The 18,789-nt window shown below is 35.6% G+C and overlaps 1 protein-coding gene across 1 annotated transcript in view; it reads right to left on the bottom strand.

Annotated features, from left to right (window-relative positions):
- Positions 1 to 18,789, bottom strand: part of LOC100539913 (leucine zipper protein 2-like) — a 91,258-nt gene that overhangs the window by 4,028 nt on the left and 68,441 nt on the right. The window contains exons 6-8 of the mRNA XM_031553359.1: positions 14,849 to 14,911; positions 13,103 to 13,165; positions 1,250 to 1,324 (exon numbers count right to left, since the gene is read on the bottom strand). Of these exons, the coding sequence (XP_031409219.1) occupies positions 1,250 to 1,324; positions 13,103 to 13,165; positions 14,849 to 14,911 (201 nt within the window). The remainder of the gene's footprint in view (positions 1 to 1,249; positions 1,325 to 13,102; positions 13,166 to 14,848; positions 14,912 to 18,789) is intronic.

The raw sequence follows: 18,789 nt of genomic DNA, 5'->3' as shown, positions 1-18,789 counted from the left end.
TTGAGACTTGGTTACTCAATTAGTCTTTTCCCATACAGCTCATGTCCTAAAAACACACTGCTCTCTCTACATCAACCCCACTCCTACTGCATATGCTAACTTCGTCAACATCTTCACTGCACTCATCTCCAACTATTTTTAGTTCATAGAGAAAAACTTTTGACCAGGGCAGAATAGGTATTTGAAAACTTAAATGATCTTACTACTCTGCAGTGAGAATAAGCATGGGCACTGTGCCCCAACGAGCTCTTTCAAAATTCCACATGTATGAGCTTTGGACTTTTCGTTCTCTATTTCCATGGCTCTTTCTCATCACAGAATCATAAACCTTGGAAAAGACCAGTAAGATTATTGAGTTCAACCTTCAACCCATTCCATCACCACCATGCCCCCTAAACCAAACGAACTATTGATGCCATCCAAGGACTTTCTCAGTGGTAATTTACCAGAAGATGATTCCAGTCCTCTGGAAGAAAACCTAAAGAATTATAACCTACTCATAAATTAAAATTCCATAATGTTTACTAGGAAAGAAACATAGGGTCAGAGAAGTCAATTGAGCGTGCTGCAAGCCCCCATTTAATTTGCAGACTGGTTTCCTTAATAGCATTCTCATTAGAAGTTCCTGATGTCAAATGCTCTTTACTTTCTCCTTCACAGCTGTCCACACTATTACAGAAGGGTACATTTAGAAGATTTTTTTTTTTTTCCTCCAAGTATTCTCCCTTTGTCATTGCCATAGACAGCAACTGGCTCTAGTGGGAGAACATGCCTGTGAGTGTGTATGCATGTGCAGAGTGAACACACTTAATTACCCAATTAATATGAGGAGCAGGTCAGTTGAATGTACTTGCAAGAAACAGCTACTACATGGCCAGCAATGCACACAGGTTTAGATAATGCTTCTGTGATTACTGTTTACGTTGAAGAAATTTTGGAGGTAAATCCTCAGTCAAAAGGAGAATTTCAGTTACTGCGATACTGATAAGCAGAAAAATACTTTAGTGAAAAGTAATAGTTCTTTAGAAGCCTCTGAGACCTTTTCAACCTGATTTTTCTCTTAAAAAATCTGCAGCTTTATCTAACATCACACAACATGATTATTTCCACTGATTTAAACCAAGTGACTCCCAAGCACGGGCCATTAAATACACACCTACACTTCTACAACATTTTCACTTGTTTTTGTCAAGCTACGTACAAACATTCACAGCTAATAAACACGCTTACATCACGTTACACTTCTTACCTTGTCAAGGGCTGCCTTTTCCAATTCATCTTTTGCAGCTGCTAGTTTCTGTTCCAGATCTGTTAGCCGTTGTGCCTGTGGGAATAAAAAAGAAAAAGCAACATAATCTTGGCTTTATAATATAGTAAAATTTAATAATATTTAATAAGAAAGTTACACTGTAACTTTTCATCCCATAATTTTTCACGCAGCACCTGAGAAGAAAAAAAAATGTAAACTTTGTGGGTAAAATATATGATTTGATTCAGAAATGCTCGCCAAAAGACAAAAGGATACTATTTTCCCCAAAGAAAAATGTGTATTTTTACGTGTAAACTTGAGTCCGCACCATTTGTATGAATGCAAGTTTACTTTTTAATTTCTGTGCCAGAAGCAAAAGTAATTCCATGATATAAAGTACTTACAACTGCGCCACAGTATTATTCTGAAAAAATAATATTCAAAGATTTAATTAATTTATTTATCTCACTTCTTTTTCTAATTAAGCACATGATTTTGTTATTTTAAATTAGATATTAAAAAGTCAATGTAGACATAGAACAGAGAAATCACCCTCATACATTCACAGACATTGAGCCCCTTATGAGATGACACTGTCTGCTGGTACACAAAAGGTTAGCTCCAAATTTGTTTCTCCACCTTCTTCCCTTGAGATACAAAAGGAACATTCACAGGATAGTGAGTTATGCAGCTATACAGAGAAAAAGCATTTAGGGAGCTCTGGATTCACAGCATTGGGCACCCAAGTCCGCATCCAGTGTGGGAGGACTGCTGCCTTTTACACGGCACAATACTATTTGCCTGCAGGGTCCTTTGGGAGGAGAGATCAAGAGATGATGCTTGCCAGCATTAGGCATAGGTTGCACTGTCTGACAAAAGAACAAAAGCCTGCCATTCGTACTTCCCTGACCACATAAAGAACCACTTAGTCACATCTTAGAACAGGATCAGACCTCAATTTGGGGATTAATCAGAGCCACGTTTTCATTACTAAGAAATGTATGTTTGGTTACACCATACTGCCTTCAAGCAAAAGTCAACCTCTTGCTCAGATACAGAATGCATTCACAAGGGACTTCCCTGCAATTTCTATTGCATTACATTTCTTTGAGCTGACACTGGTCACTGCCACACATGCAAAAGAGAATGGACCACTGGTTTAGCTCATCAGCACACAACACAGCAGCCAATATAAAAGAATTCACTGATTTAACTTGATTTTGCATAGTTTGCCTTGACATCACATAAGAGGAAAACACTTCTTAATTTTTCATTAACATTTTGATTCTTGGTACTTATGAAAATATTTTTTCCCTAGATACACAAATTTCAATTTCACAGAATGAGAAACAATATTTGAAAAACAGCGTGTATAATAATTAAATGTTTTCAATTTCCATTAAGAAGGAAATTATGCAAAATAAAATTTTCATGGTAGATGAGAGGCCAGCATGGCATCTCTGATGGTGTTCATCACAAAAGGTTTAGGATTATATAGAGGATGATGGATTGTTACTTGGTCAGTCAACTTATCCATTCAGCACCATCTCTGAAAAATCAGAAGATACAAATTCCCAGGTGTTTGGTTTTCTTTTACATGAATTATTAGGTAGCTGGAAATCTAGGTAGTGATACGAAGAAGGTACCAGGAGCTACAGGGAAGAAGCTACTGCTTCTTTCGTATCACAGCAATGTATGGTGACATTATTCTTGGTGAAAATGCAGTCATATCAAAATAAAATTTGAGGGGAAGTATTTCATTTATTTAATGGGTGCCTGCCATTAGAAAGAATGAAGTAATCTTACATGGACCGAAAACACTACTCACATTAAGCAAAACATATTCTGTTTATGGAGGAAAGGACAAAGGTATGTATTAATACTCTTCCCATGGGCATCATTTATCAAATCTTATTATTTTTTGTGCTATCACACATATCTGAATGAATGGTCTTTATCTGCATGTATGTTTGTTTCATTTCACAGATTACTGAATCAAAAAGCCACTGATTCAATGGAAATGAAGTGACAATAAAATTCTAGCATTAAAAATGTTTCTTTTCTGGAACGCTCACTTAAAAGTAGTGATGCCTATTTACATCTTGATCCCTGAACTGCAAAATCATCAATTTTTTTCTGATTTTTTTTTTTCTTTTGCCTGTGAAGTTTGAATTCTTATTGCAATGATTTCACTGCTATTTTAAGTTAAAAATATTTTGAAGGAGCTTGTTCAATGAATGTGGCCTAGGCCCTTCATAAAGAACAAGTGCAAAATACAAGGCCAGTTTTCATAAAGAGGTAAAAATTTTTGCAAAGCTTTGTCTGGGAAAACTTAAAAATATCTTTTCTCTTGGGCATTCTTGTAGAATATTCAATGGTCCATCAGGTCTTACTGATAAAACTGAAATAAATTGATTCTTCATCCCCTGAAAGAATGCGATGAGGAATTACTGTCTGTGAAGTGTACTTTTACAGATCAAAGGAATGTATTTACCCACCGTGAATTACATTACACACTGTGCCTATACTTAAATTCTTCCAGGCATAATAAATATTAAAAAAATAAAGAAGAAAAAGTAGAGAACGAATGTGATTTCAAGGAGAGAGAAATCCAAAGTGATATCAAATGTATTTCTAGCAGATAATTGAGACCTGAGTGAGTTTCTATAAATACCAAAACAATGTAAAGACAACGCCTGTATGTGTTTGGATGTCCAAGAATTTACAATTATAATACCTATACAACAAGTTTCAGATGAGGTAAGGGACAAAACAGCATGGTTACAAATAATGCACATCTATTACAAATAGATGTAATATTTTCAACTCCATTTTATTTTACAAAAAGCCTTAAGGAAGTGTTTGAAAAATAAAATACTTAGTGTACAAATTTTTACTTAATAATTCATTATATTGTTTAAATAGGACAACTTTTTAATTGGAAATCACTTAACCTGAAGATGGAACAACTGCTTAATTGAATAAATTATCCAGTAAACTGAAGCTTCTGCGCTTATTCTGTAAGCATTATTAGTATCCTAGAAATGCACAGATTTGCCTTTCTGAATTTTACTGTTTATTGCACAACTGTACTGTTCTTAGAGGATAAATGTAACAAAGAATAGCACTTTTTGGTAGCTACACCATTAAATTACATGTGAACCTTACGTATGACATTTAGGAACACTGAGTTGTATTTCGAGTACTTTTAAACAAGAATAAAAATCAGTTACAAATAGAATTTCTATAAAATCCCACAGATTCTACGTTTTCTTGATGCTCACTGCTACCACAATACTTTAATCTCTCATTCTAAAAAGGAAATAAGGCCTTTGTCAGTTTAATTAGTGGAAATTTCGCTTTATCTTCCCCAATTCTCATGCTTTTCCTTGACATAAATCTAATTACAATAAAAGCAAAATGGAAGTTTGTTGGGGTGTTACTGAAGTACTTTAGATTTAACTAAAGGCAAATAATTATTTCCCTGCAGAAACAAACTCAGAAAACACACACACACACACACACACACACACGAAACACCACTAAGGACGTTTACGCGTGGTCTTTTTAATTTTTTTTTATTATTATTTTTATTTTTTAATTTTAAACCTCTCTTTTTCCTGATATATACTTACATGAGGTGTACCAATCCTACTACTTTCTCTGACCCCTGGGCAGTTTGGACTTATTCAACGCTTTACGTGACAATATGTTTAAGTTTTTAAACTCTACTGGGCACATATAAAAGCTTTATTATACTATTTAGAAAATGTCAATGTCCCAATCCACTTCAATTTGATATTGATAGAAAAACTCTGCTCATTTTGGTGAAAGCTGGACCAGGACTGTAAATCAATTGAGTAGCTGAATGCTATTCAATGCCTGTTAAATCTAAAGCTGCAACTGCTAGATTTAGTTAAATTCAACTCTCTTTCATGCTGGCTACTGAGTAGCCTTGTCACTCACAGGAACTCAGATTAGCTGTTTAAGATTGCATTAATACCTAATGCAAATCCACGTTCTTAAAGCTATACCCTAAGGGCCATACAAACTTTCCTGAAAGAAATTATCAATTCATTAGAAAATTCATAACAGTTTAAGCTTATAACCACATCATAAAAAAATCCTACAACGAGCTAATGCACCTGACTTATTAATTACTGAGATAATATTCACATTTCATGAGCCTGTGTTTTCCCAAACTGCATGAAACTATTAAAAAACAGAACAGTAGAAGATTTGGTTGAATAAAAGTCACCAGTAAACGATGATACAAATGCATCATCTGAAGGTGTTCAAGGACAGAGTGGATGGGGCCTTGAGCAGCCTGATCTAATATTAGATATGGAGATTGGCAGCCCTGCCTGCAGCAGTGGGGTTGGAGCTTGATGATCCTTCAGGTCCCTTCCAACCCAAGCCACTCTGTGATTCTATGATCATCTAACATCCTTACCAGGAAATATATAAAGGGATACCTCTCCACTTTCTTACATGTCATATATCGTTATATGAAAAAATTTCCTGTGTATGCAAATGGCATTGGAAATATTTTTTCAACATTTCCTGGACCTTTAGTCTGCTACCACATTGCTAACATTAACACATTTTTAACAATTCTAACGTTACTGAAAAAAATATATACAAATAACTAAAAATACAGCATTTGAAGTAGAAAACACGTAATAGCAAAATATATGTTTAACAGTGAAAACTTCATAAGGAAAAGCCACAATCTAGATAAAACTTTCTAAATACTTTTCTGAAGGCTTACAAGTAACACTATACTGCTACTCATGAGAACAATAATTAAAAAAATAATAAAACCCACCACCTCCAAAACTCAACTAGTCAGTGTTTTTTTGCCCTACTTCAAAAGGATTTAAATTAAAACAAACTAAAAAAAAAAGAATCAAAATCTTGTGCTTCATGAAAGCAAGTACTTAATCTACAATGATAGAAGACAGCAAAATATCCCTGCTAGCTGTCCTATCTCAACAAGATAGTTATCTCAAAAATAATTAATCTTTTCATAATCAATCTATCAGTTACCAAGAAAACATCAGCCAGGTATTTATGCAGAGGTAATATGCTTCACAAAAATCAAGTTAGCAAGTGTAATTTTATAGTCTTGGTAAATTAAAATACTAAAAAACCCAACTCAATAATGATTTGCCTTAAAGTCTTTTCCTACATCCAATAAGAAGACAGATTCAATTGCAAACAGTTGATAAACTGAAAAATAAAATTTTATGTCCACTAGTGGTAATATCCACTAGAAGCACTCACAGCACTATAAAAAAAATCCTTCAGTGAATAATCAACAGAAGCATTATAATTAAAGTATAAGCCTCATCATTTGGAAAAAAAAAAATATCTAGCAACTCCAAAGACTGAAATACATATATATACTGCAAGAGCAACAGAGATCCTGAGCCACATAGTTTTAGTTCAGCACTTAGTCTAGCTCTGTATTAGTCCAACTACTAGAGTAGAAGTATCTCAAGGAAGACCCCACAGTCTCGCACCTTCCACCTCTCCCTCTACATGTTATCCTATAGAATCCTTCACAGCCCAAACCATCAGCCATCTAAACTGGCAAAACAGAAAAACAACCTGATCACCAAATTCATGCTCAATCCTAATATGTCTAGACAACAAAAGCTGAATTCTGTAATTTCCAGAAATCAATATATAAATAGACCAGCCTTCATGTGATAACAGCTTCAGACAGAAAACCTACAATATACTTTTTCAGCCATCAGTGCAATTGCTTTTAGGAATACACTTACAATTTTTTTCCTACCATTATGATTACTTTTGGCAAAAAGTCCTTAGAAAAAATCCACTTATTTTCTAGCAAATCATGAAAACAGTAACTACAAATTATCACATTTCTATCAAGAAGATTTAGCTCTCCTCAGCAACACCATCCTGGTTGTCATACATCACCTGACACAACAACTTCTGTAGAATAGCATTAATTACTCATTAAGCTATTAAATATTTAACTTCACTGATTGTGTAATTACCTTGTATTGCAAATGCTTTGAAAGTAAAATGTCATCAATCTTACTGTCTGGCTTTCCATAAACTGATGTACACAAACGGAACCAGAGCATGAAATGCAAACCACTCCATATTCCCAGGCTTACAGAGAACCTGATCTGCATGTGCAACCACCAAATGGCTTATCTATTACTCACAAATCTTTAGCAATGAAAATACAAAGGCAATCATTCCTGAGCTAAGGATGAAGAAGAGCATCGTGCAACACTCGTAGTAATGACTCCTTCTCCTGCTCTCAAAGATCTTCACTACAAGAGCACAAAACATAGTTCAGAATAATGACTCAAAATACTATCACTCAGGTCAGGGGTAGATTTCACAGGATCCCTTTGACACCCTATTACTTAAGCCTCTCTCTCCAAATTTTGGTCCCTCCTAAAATTTTTTGAGTATTGTTTTAGGCAAAAGATTATTTTTCCATCTAATATCGCTGTGTAATTACAGACTGATAGAAACTTCTCACTTTGTAATTTCTCCTTAGTTCAGTTTGTGCATCATTGCTTTTATTGCTTTATGTAGTGGTACCAGGCTTTAAGGCCCTAATCCTTCACAGGCTCAGCAAAGAGATGAAAAATCTGAAGACTGAAAAAGAACAAATGTGATGGTCATGTTCAGAAAAAGAAGAAAGAGATCACGACTTACAGATCTGTTATCATAACTCTCATTTTTGAAAAAAATACTGGGAAGAGTAATCAAGCCACCTCTCTAGAGGACAGTTTTATTTACTGTATATCATTCATGAACAGAACAATGAACTAAACATTTACTCATCAAATGCTCTGGTGACGTCAAACTCCTTGAGTCACAGATGATAGCTTTTCTCCTACATTCATCTTGACAACCCGGAGAAAATAGGATGACGTTTCCTGAAGACGAGTGCAAGATATTAAGTACAGACAGGAATAATCACTGAAACAAACACAGAATCTAAAACAGCAGGGATCGATGACTCAAGATGACATCACCACAGAATATGTCATGCACTTGTAAAGCAGAGAAAACCATGGGCACAGAGTACAGAAATGTTTTTACTCTGCTCAGTGTGGGTGAAATGACCTACACTAAGTTAGACTTCTGTGGCTACTTCAGGGCATTGCAAATGGGCACAGACCAAAGGAAACACGTTCAGATGAGAATAATGCGCAGCCTTAATGGTGTGAGAACTAATATTGAGAAGCAGAACTAGAGAAAAAAAACATAAACAAGCCCAATCCCTACATCTATTATTTTAGTATGCAGGATAATAGCTACAAAATATAGCTATGAAGGGAAAGGAAAATAAAATTACTTTAAGTCTATGTGAAATGGTATGATAACATGCTGATTTTCATTTCAGTAAGGCAGATTCAAGAGAGAAGACATTTCTTATTTTTAAGGCTAATAGACCAAAGCAGGAAAAAGCTTGCATGGCCTTCTAACTTCTGCTCCTCGCCAAGGGAAACAATGAAACAGCAGATTAGGAGAAACAGACGGGTCTCACACAGTCTGCCTCTGCTTAGCCACTGCTCCCCTCCCCTTTAAAACCTGCTTGTCCTTCCAGCTGAGTAGCACCCAGTACTCAGCTGTGTCTGCAGAGCTTGGCTGGAGCCAGTGCTCAGTGATTGCTATCAACATCTCACTGGCTGCTTCTTCAGAATTAAAGCTGTGGCATTTTTAATGAAGTGCCCAAGGAAGATAACCTTCTGAATGCGGGCCAGTGTTGCGCAGTCAAACTAGGTGTCAGAAACATGGTCTGAATCCATCCTCAAATGTCAACTGGATTGATCCTGGGAACAGCTGTATCTGAGAAGCATGCCTGGTCTCTCTGCCTTCAGCATTAAAGCTGAAACCAGACGATGTCTATGTCAGTAATAACCTTACCCAACACTATCTTAGTCACTTCAAAGAGGGGTCTGCAGAACTGGGAAGTGGGGAACTGAAGCTGAGCCTGGTGCCTTGAACACCATTGCAACAACTGAACAGGGAGATGGCCATCTTTCTCTCAGAGGAATAAACCATTGCAGAACCACTAGTGTACTGCAGCTACCCCTGTGCTATTGAGTAGACGGCAATAACACAGGCATAGCAATCATGAAATTTTGTGCATAAAAGGAATAGAAAGCGATATGGCAGCAACCACAGACTGGCAAATGTTTTACATGATAAATAGTGCTGCAGACTACAGAAGAAGAAGAGTTAACATTCAAAGGTCTCCCTAGCCTCCCACCCAAGGAGGTAGTTGAGTCACCATCCCTGGATGTGTTTAAAAACCATTTGGACGTGGTGCTCAGGAACATGATTTAGTGGAGGGTTGTTAGAGTTAGGGTAGTATGGTTAGGTTGTGGTTGGACTTGATGATCTTTAAGGTCTTTTCCAACCTAAGTAATTCTATGATTCTATGATTGAATACATAGGTTGAACTGCTGTAGGCTTCCTAAAACCAATTGCATAAACATTGTGAAATAATAACATGCACTTAATCAAATATTATACAAAAGGTTCTCAAAGGTTTAAAAGTAGAGAAGTATTTTTTTTTCCCAAGCCCACGTAACAATGCCGTTTATATTTAAATGTTTAAACATAAGAGCTCTCTGCTAAATTTGGACCTCAGTATCTGTCCCCCCTCCCCGTTTTCTTTAATCATTTCACCTCCTCCTCTGTTGGAAATGCAAATTACTTATTTCTCTACGTGACTATGCAACTCTAGGAAATAGGTTTACAGTGGCACGTAATGACATACTGCTAATAAGGAGGAAAACGCATATTGTGGAATCACTTTTTCTTTACAGAGAGGAATGATATAAACATTTAGCACATTCAGTCAGTATGAGGTAAAAGCAATTTCACCATTTCATTTTTCTTTTAAGTCTACGACCATTCTAAGAACATGGTTTCGAATGATTTCCATACACCCAAATAATGAAATGATTGGTGTAGCATGATGTGTTTCAAAGAATTTGGACAACCATTTTGACTCTAAATAGTTTTAGTTAATACTAAGTTTTAAACATTTTCCTTGCCCCTCCCATATAAAGTCAGTTCAGGTGTTTCCTAAATACTTTCTTGAAACAAATGCTTGATATAAAGGAATATTACTTTTAACCTGCCTTCTCTTTTTCATGCAGATCTCTGCAACTATTTTTTAGACAAGCCCAAGTTTGAGAAGATCATAGAATCATGGAATCTTTAGAGTTGAAAGGGACCTCTGAAGGCCATCTAGTCCAAATGACGTAGTACTTTCTAGACTGTCAGAGTTATTGAGTTCTCAAGTACCTGAAAAAACTGTTTAAAAGCACAGAAAACAGAAGCAAAATTTACATCTTGCTTTTTGCTTGTGATGTCAGAGTTCACAGAACTACTTGGGCCCAAGAGTACTGCCACAGTAACAAACAAACTTTTGTGACAAGCAGCAAAGGTCAACTACAACTAGGGTTAGGACAACTACACATCAGTAATGGACCACATATGTGTAACCAATGGAGTAGGTGTGGTTTGCACTTCAGAAGGAGGTCCATACTTATAACCTATCTTGCTCATGTAAGATGCAAGTTGATTATGCACTGGTTAGTGCGTTATATTTAGGTAGTTCTCATAAATGAGTGGTTTACTATATATTTTGCTCCAGGACTTAAAATTACAGAAGGAAAAACAGATTAAATGGCAGATGAAATACTTATTTCTGAAACTTTTAAGCAGAATCCTTAGAAATACATCACAAAGAAAACAAACACTAAAGCCATAATAGTGAACCACTTGCATCTTGTACATTGATAAGAACAAAAATTTCAGGAGTACAAGAGACTTAGACAAGCTGATATCAAAGAAAAATAAATCCAGCATTGACTTTCATCTGACATTCATATCAAACATTCATACAATTGTGTTTCAGGAGCAACAACAAAAAAATCTGTAATTCCTTTCTAATTTAGTAAAAATGTAACTTCAAGGAAAATATAATCAAATTATATGAAAACAGGGATTGGAGAAAAACTAAATTTGGAAACAAGTGGTTATGAGTGACTAAAATAAACGTAGATTTCAATTTAGCAAAGCATTTAAACTTAAAGAGTACTTTAACTGAATTGAGGATATAGGTAACTGTTGTAACTAAGAATGGACTCATTTAAAACTATTAGGTACCCACTTGCAAAGGCAACTATAAAATTTAAAAAGGTGACTGAAAATTTAACATTAATTCTTCCTTATTTTCCTTGTTATAACACAAAGTAGATTTCCAGTTCTGTCAGTTTCTCAGTGTTATCACTCTACATGTTTTAAGGGACTGAAAGCTGAGAAAGAGTTAGGAACTCAGATTCTAATGTCAACAGATATACTGACAACAAATATAGTCTTCAGCACATCACCTAACTGTTGTGTCTCCTTCCAACAAATGGCATTATATTCCTATGTATCCATATATGTTAAAGACAGATACATACGTATAGACATGTCACATAATCCAATACACTACAATGCACTTTGAAAACATAGGAAGAGTAAATACATGCAAAAAATGAAGAATTCATGTTGTATTTACTACCACTTTTTAAGTTACTGTCTCACAATGTTAAAACCAGACATAATCTACCAATTCATTGGAGTATTATAAGAAAGAACTGTCTTTCCCCCAGGTCTTCCTCTTTCTTTCCCACTTACTTCCCCCAAAGCTCTAACTAGAAGTCTCACTGACAACAGTTAACGGAACATAAGAAGGTTCTTAAAGAAGGTTCTCATTAAGGTTGATTATTAGAAAACAGTTCTCAGTGTTGATTATTAAAAACAAAATAAAAAACCCTCTTTTCATAAATATCTTCAAAATAAATTCCAGAGTTCCATTTTTATTTCTTTTTTCCCCATAAATGAAATTTCCTTTAGTCAGGAAGAAGTCTAACAAAGGTATTTCTTACTACGTGTAGAAAATATAACAAATGAGTGAATCAGAAGTCTATCACAGAACAAAACTGAAGAGTGAAGAGATATTTTAGATATTTGTATATGAACTTCTCAGGAGACAGAACTTCTGAATCCATTTCCCAGTTTACTAACAATATTTACCTAAAGTTCTCAAATAGTTTTTAACTCAGTTAGCTCATCGTCTCCCCAAAAGGCAATGTAAACATCTTTACTATTTTGCAAGTAAGGGCATTCAGAGCAGAATTCACCCTGAATAACCCAGGGGACATTTTGTAACTGGTGGCTCTAATATTCTATCCTATGCCTTCCAAAAGAAATATGGACCTCACACTGAGTTCAGTTACCTTTTAAGTAAGTCTAGCTCTAGGCACTTGGGGGATGACTACTTATCCCCATCATTTATGCAAGAAATGAAAGCACTACTCAGTTAGCAGCCAAGATCCACCTGTAAACTATAAAATGCATCACACAATTTATGGAAAAGGGTAATACATTTTGGTTTCCAGTAAGGAACTGGAATGTTGCTTTATCTCAGCATGTAAACAGATCATAACAAAAACTATTTTACACTATTTCTATATATTTTGGAATACACTGCATACAAATTTGGGCTTTGAAGCTTTTCTTCTTCGACCCAGAAAGCAGTTTAATAAAAAACACTTTTCCAATTAGAGTGGTTTGCAAATGAAAAACAAAACCCAACACAACAGAAAATAGCATTTCTGAAATTGTGGTACTATTCTTGTCTATGGTGGTGTCAGCTCTTTTCAGTATCAAGAGAAGTAAATGATTCCTTTAAAATATAGCAATAAATGCAGTTATCATACTCACAGATGACTTCAACATTACAGCAACTCTAATAACTTAGCTAAACTATGTTGAAAGAAAACTCACCTTGAAAATCAAATCTTTTTTGCCATAACGAAGTTCTTTCAGCTGGGCTTGGATCTTTTTTGACTGAAAGTAAGGATAATACAATCAGTGGGTTTTGGATTTTTTTCAAATATTTATTTTTAAGACAGCAAGTTCTGAGAACATGAAAGCGTAACTGAAGGCATCACCTTCAAAACAGTCTTCAGAGCATAATGAAACTGTTTGTACACAGTTTGGGAGAGAGGAACGAGGCATGAGCTTCCTGGTAGGCAATTCTACCCATGAAAGATGCTTGATCTCATTATTAAAAGAAGATTGATTTCACATAGTTATTACGCTTGAAGTATTGAACCTAGTTAAAGAGCAGCAAATACACTGCATTTCTCTGGCCTATACAACCTAAATGTGGCAAAATGACAAAAAAATAAATAGATGGTCCTGTAGAAACATTTTTGCTTATTCTAATGGCACTAACCCACTTTAAATCCATAAATTTGTCAGGATGATTCATCAAGTCTAAAATTTTTAAGGTTTAAAATACACTCGCTATCTGCTGCCTTGAATACTGGTGAGAAAAGGGTTTGGTTTCCTAAAGTCCTCTGACAGCAATGGTTCTCATGCAACAATAAATTTCATTTAATTTTAGACTTCACCTTTAGACTAAAAGACATGCTGTAAATAGTAAATCATCAGTGAAAATATCTAAAAGTTAATTACCCAATATTCGAGATGTTAACGCAACTAGGAAAAACAAATTCAAATAGGAAGGGTAAATAGCAAGCTGTGTTGAACACTGACAATTCTTTTAGCAGTAAACAAGGGGAGAATTTATACTTGTACTCAAATACTCTGGCATGTTTGAACACAGCAGTAATGATAAAGGAAGGTAACAGATTCTGAAAAGCTAGCAAAAAAATACCTACTGTTACCGACTGTTGAGGATATATCTGAAGTTGAGGATATATCTGATATATATCTTGCAGAACGTCATCTCAGCTAATCAGAGTCTTTGAAGAAAACGTAGCCCACCTTAACTGTGATAATTTTAGTAAAGAAGTTTTATGCTTCTGTTCAATTCTAGCAACATGAAATGGACTTCACAGAAGTTATTTCTGCAGATGAAATCCATGACAGAAGTCATGTAAAAGAGTAAGATTCATATGTAGAAATAACCACTCTACAAAAAAAGGTAAATAGCTAAAAGGCTTGCTCCTACGAATACAGTTTTTTGGCACTTAGGGAAAACAGGTTTTTCTATATCATTTTTGCTAGTGTTTCTGTAGAGGAGATATTTTCTAGTATGACACTTTCCTTGAAATAACAAAATGCTATAAGGATCAATAATAATAAATCTTTCGTGTTTCTACGAGTTATTTCAAAAAGGCATTTAACGATTCCAGTCTTATTCTAGGCATGAAGACCAGGGAAATAAAATCAGCTTAACATACACTATAGAGCAAAATGTATACTTAAAGAGCTTTATATATGTGAAATAACCATTCCCAAAATTTATTAGTCTAAAACTTGAGTTTGCAGCTTGCTAACATATTTGAATTGCCCATAGTGTAGTCACAGAAATGAGTTTGAATTGTTTATAAACATCATGGTGGTGATGGGTTGATGGTTGGACTTGATGATTTTAGAGGTCTTTTCAAGCCTTTATGATTCTATGATCATGCACGTATAACATATAATCTATGCAGAATCTCAGTGACATGACATTCTTCTGGGTATGCTAACTTTGAAGTAGAGAGAAACCTTCCTTACCTCTTCTGCGTGAATACCACAAAGCTTGTTTCCTGACAGCAGCTTGTTTTTGAGGCTTTTGTTCTGAGGAAAGAAGTTTTATTAGAGACTTAGTGACACTTTAAAGGACCATTTGAATAGTTCACCTATGTTATCACACCGATTTTATATTACACATGGATAACACCTCCAAGTCATTGGAAAAGACACAAATAAAATGATATGGTAGTTGCATCATGGTGCAATATCCTCTCTTACAAAATTCTGAAAACCTACAACTTTACATTAAAACATGCTTTTGCAGGAAGTGAAAAGCACATAGAAAATCTCTAAACCACACTAGCAATTGCAACAATTTAGATTGTATGTACTAAGCAAAAAAGGTAAGAAAAAACACCCTAATCCTCACTTGTTGTCAAGGGCATAGCTCAATATCATTTTCAGTAAATCATTGTAACAATTGAGTATGAAGGTGAAGGATGTCAACACTTGCCAAGGTGATGAAATGCGTGGGAATTGGCCATTAAAATTCACAACTTAATGTACTGCATGTCATCAAAATTTTTTTGATAGAGGCCAGCTAGCTGTATTTTGACCTCTTGGTGTTCTTATTCATGTAAAAGTTTCCAATATATTTCTTCTCATTTTCAGGAGAAAAAAATACATAATCCTTAATAGCATGAATTTTAATAGTCTGGTTGTTATTTCAGCCATCTACACTCATCCCAAAATTAACAGACAACAGTAAGATTTCCCAGTGGTGTAACCATCTTCACAAACTGTCCAGAAATTAAATATTTGGCAGGAAGACATTCCAGTGCTGGTAGCTTAATGTATTTAAAAAACTTGAAAAGCTTACAGCCCGAACTGTTCACTTCAGTGTTTGCATTGAATCATATCATTCAGCCAAGTTACGGTGGTATTTAATTCTTTACTAAATCTGCATCAGCAGTTTCAGCGCATTTCTAAATCCAGGTGCAGAAACCTGCTGCCTATTGTTTTTTTTCCCCATGGAGTTGGACGTACATATGCTCAAAAACAGGTAGAACCCACAAGACAATTTTCTGTCTTATTCTTGGGTAGATTTGTCAGTCTCTGTGCATACCTTTTCTTCTCCATTCATACTGACATAATACTCAGATATTTTGTTTATGCACTGATGTTATTTTCAAAACGTGAGATCAGGCTTAATGAAAGCCAACATTTTTTTTTTATGAACACTGCAAGTAAACCTATTATTAGGTTGCCTAAAAATCCCCATCAGGAGACTGATGTGAAAGCAGATAGAAGAAGCGGTAGGGACACCTGCTTTGACACTGCGCCTTTGGAACTGCTAGGAAAAACATAACCCTGCTCTCTGAGTAGTGAGGCATATATATCTGATCCAGTTAACTAGGTTGGAAAAGTTCTTCAAGATCATCAAGTCCAACCATCAGCACACCCAGTCCCATCACTACACCATATCTCTCCATTCCAAACTTCTGAAAATAACTCCTTCATCTCTCTCCTTTGTTCTCCTGAATAAAACATCAGCAGTAAAGCAGAACAATGATTGAACATCTAAAGAGACATGTGCATGTTTTCACAAAATCGTAGGGGTTGGAAGGCACCTCCGGAGATCATCGAGTCCAACCCCCCTGCCAAAGCAGGTTCACTACACCAGGTATTTGCTTTTCACTAAAGCAGCAAACCCTACCAACACGGACTGAGCACATCACCCCTCTTAAGTAGAAAGGTAAAAGAAATAGAAAAATATCTAATTCTTCACATCTAAGAATCCTTAGGAAATTTGAAGCATGATGCCAACAGTCCTTAATTTTAATGTCTGATGATATTACTACCTGGCAGATCAGTAATATTCAGGTCTCTTTACCTCTCTTCATCAGCTTCCCCCTACAATATCAATTGGCTGAGAAGTGTGATAAGATTTTTTTGGTAAAATTTCTTTTTTAATTTTCATCTTCCTGTTAGAAGACTTAAAAATCAAAGCACAAACTAAGCACTCAATAGAAACACTTCTGCAGTTGCAGTATTCATTCCTTACTTTTCTGCCAACTCATTTTTAAAATCATCATACAGCTTTATATTGTGTTTTTTAAAACATATTCTCCTTATTCAACATAAATAAGCACCTCATAATGCAAGCACTGCCATTTATAGACATCATTTACCTGACAAATTAAATCTGCATCTATTTTGAAGGGATTTATCATCATATTAAATCTGTACATGTTTAACTATTATCTGGTATAAGCTGCAGTCGATCTACAGAAGGATAAATTTATAACACCTATGGAAAGCACACAAATTTTCAGATGTCTTTTCTTGAAAGACAAGTTATCTTGACCTCTAGCCACACAGAGGAGTGGTTTAATATTCTGATACTGATCTTTTGTAATCTATAACACCTATATTACCTCTTCGAAATAGCATCAGGATCTCTATCACGGATAAACAAAGAATACAGTAGAGACATCATCAATTTAAGACGATTTATTTTGACCAATGGTCTTTGTAAGTGTAGGGACAGAACAAGTTAAAGCACAGAAAAGCACCTTCAGAAAATTATCAACTTCACTTCAAACATTTTACCTGAGATCTGACAGCAATAGTTGGATATATACAACATATATTTGGCTCTGCCTTCCATTGATAACATGAATTCTACGGTCTTATGATTTTTGTTATTGGTATTCCACATCATAACATCATGTAAAGCACGAGGAATTAAAGAGGTAATACTCCAGTTCCATGGACTGACAATTTTCTGGGTACCAGGTTCTCAGAAGAGAACTACATATACCCCAAAAGACTTTGTGTTCAGAGGGAAAGATAAAACTTGCAAGTCACAGGACTCTCTCTGTTTCTCTCTGCCTGACAGTGTGTGGGTGTGCTCCCCAGCCATTTCACTTTCAATTCAGAGTTTTGGACACTCTCTCTCATTTTATTTATTAGCCTCAGTTCCAAATATACATTGTATTATATTATGTTATCCTGTATATATTCCAATATCATATTCAGTAAATTAACTTTCCTCCTCAGATCATTGTCACTGTTCTGTTTTTAGGCCCATCTCCCATATCCTTACCCTTCCCTTTTTCCCAGGAAAAAGGGGAGTGGGTCCATGGGTCCCCTGCCCTATTAGTCACAAAACTGGGCCAAACCAGCCCGTAAATTGTTGACACTCCCTCCCCTTTTCAGGCCAGTGGGCCTGCTGCCCCCCATCATGGACACAGATAGATGTAGAAGTAACTCTATGACAATGGCACAAATCAAACCATGCCAAGCTCCTGCTCATCCTTGCAACATTTTTCTATCATGGACATCCTATAAAAACCATTTACAAAAGCAACAACAGGAAAACCACTCCAGCAAAAAAAAAAACAAAACCCTGGACTGCATTCAGTGAGAGCGCCGGGGCCAATTGCCAAGATGAAAAGTGCTTTCCATTTCCTGTTAAGCAAAAGCTGTTCACTGAGCCCTTTAGAGGGAAAATCAGAAGGCAGCAACCGACCAAAATCAAATACCTCGACTTAACTGATATCACAATGTACTGATACCCATTTTTGCTTCAGATATTAGCTTTATATTTCAAGGTGAAATATAAAAAAATATATATTTTTGAAATATATGATGATGTGTTTTATATGATGAAAAAGTGTTTTATATAGCATGAAACAATGTGAGAACTTTAATCCCAGCAGGGTTGACTCAGCTCTTCATCTTTCTAAGACAGATAAATTGAGTTTCCCACACTCTACTGTCTGAGAATTTTCAGATATGACCTTATACACCACAGTCCTACATTTACTTTCTTCCTCTAGAATTTCTGCTCAACTCAAGGACATGAAGAGCAACCTATGAAAACAGTCCGAGTTTTTAGCAAGGGTTTTGTGTTGGGTGGTATGGTCCGCAAGCACATGGGAGAATTAGTCACCAATCATCCTTCTAGTGACAGGAGC

The sequence above is a fragment of the Meleagris gallopavo genome, chromosome 5 (genome assembly GCF_000146605.3).
Source record: "Meleagris gallopavo isolate NT-WF06-2002-E0010 breed Aviagen turkey brand Nicholas breeding stock chromosome 5, Turkey_5.1, whole genome shotgun sequence".
NCBI lineage: Eukaryota > Metazoa > Chordata > Aves > Galliformes > Phasianidae > Meleagris > Meleagris gallopavo.
This window is presented reverse-complemented; position numbering and strand designations above follow the sequence as displayed.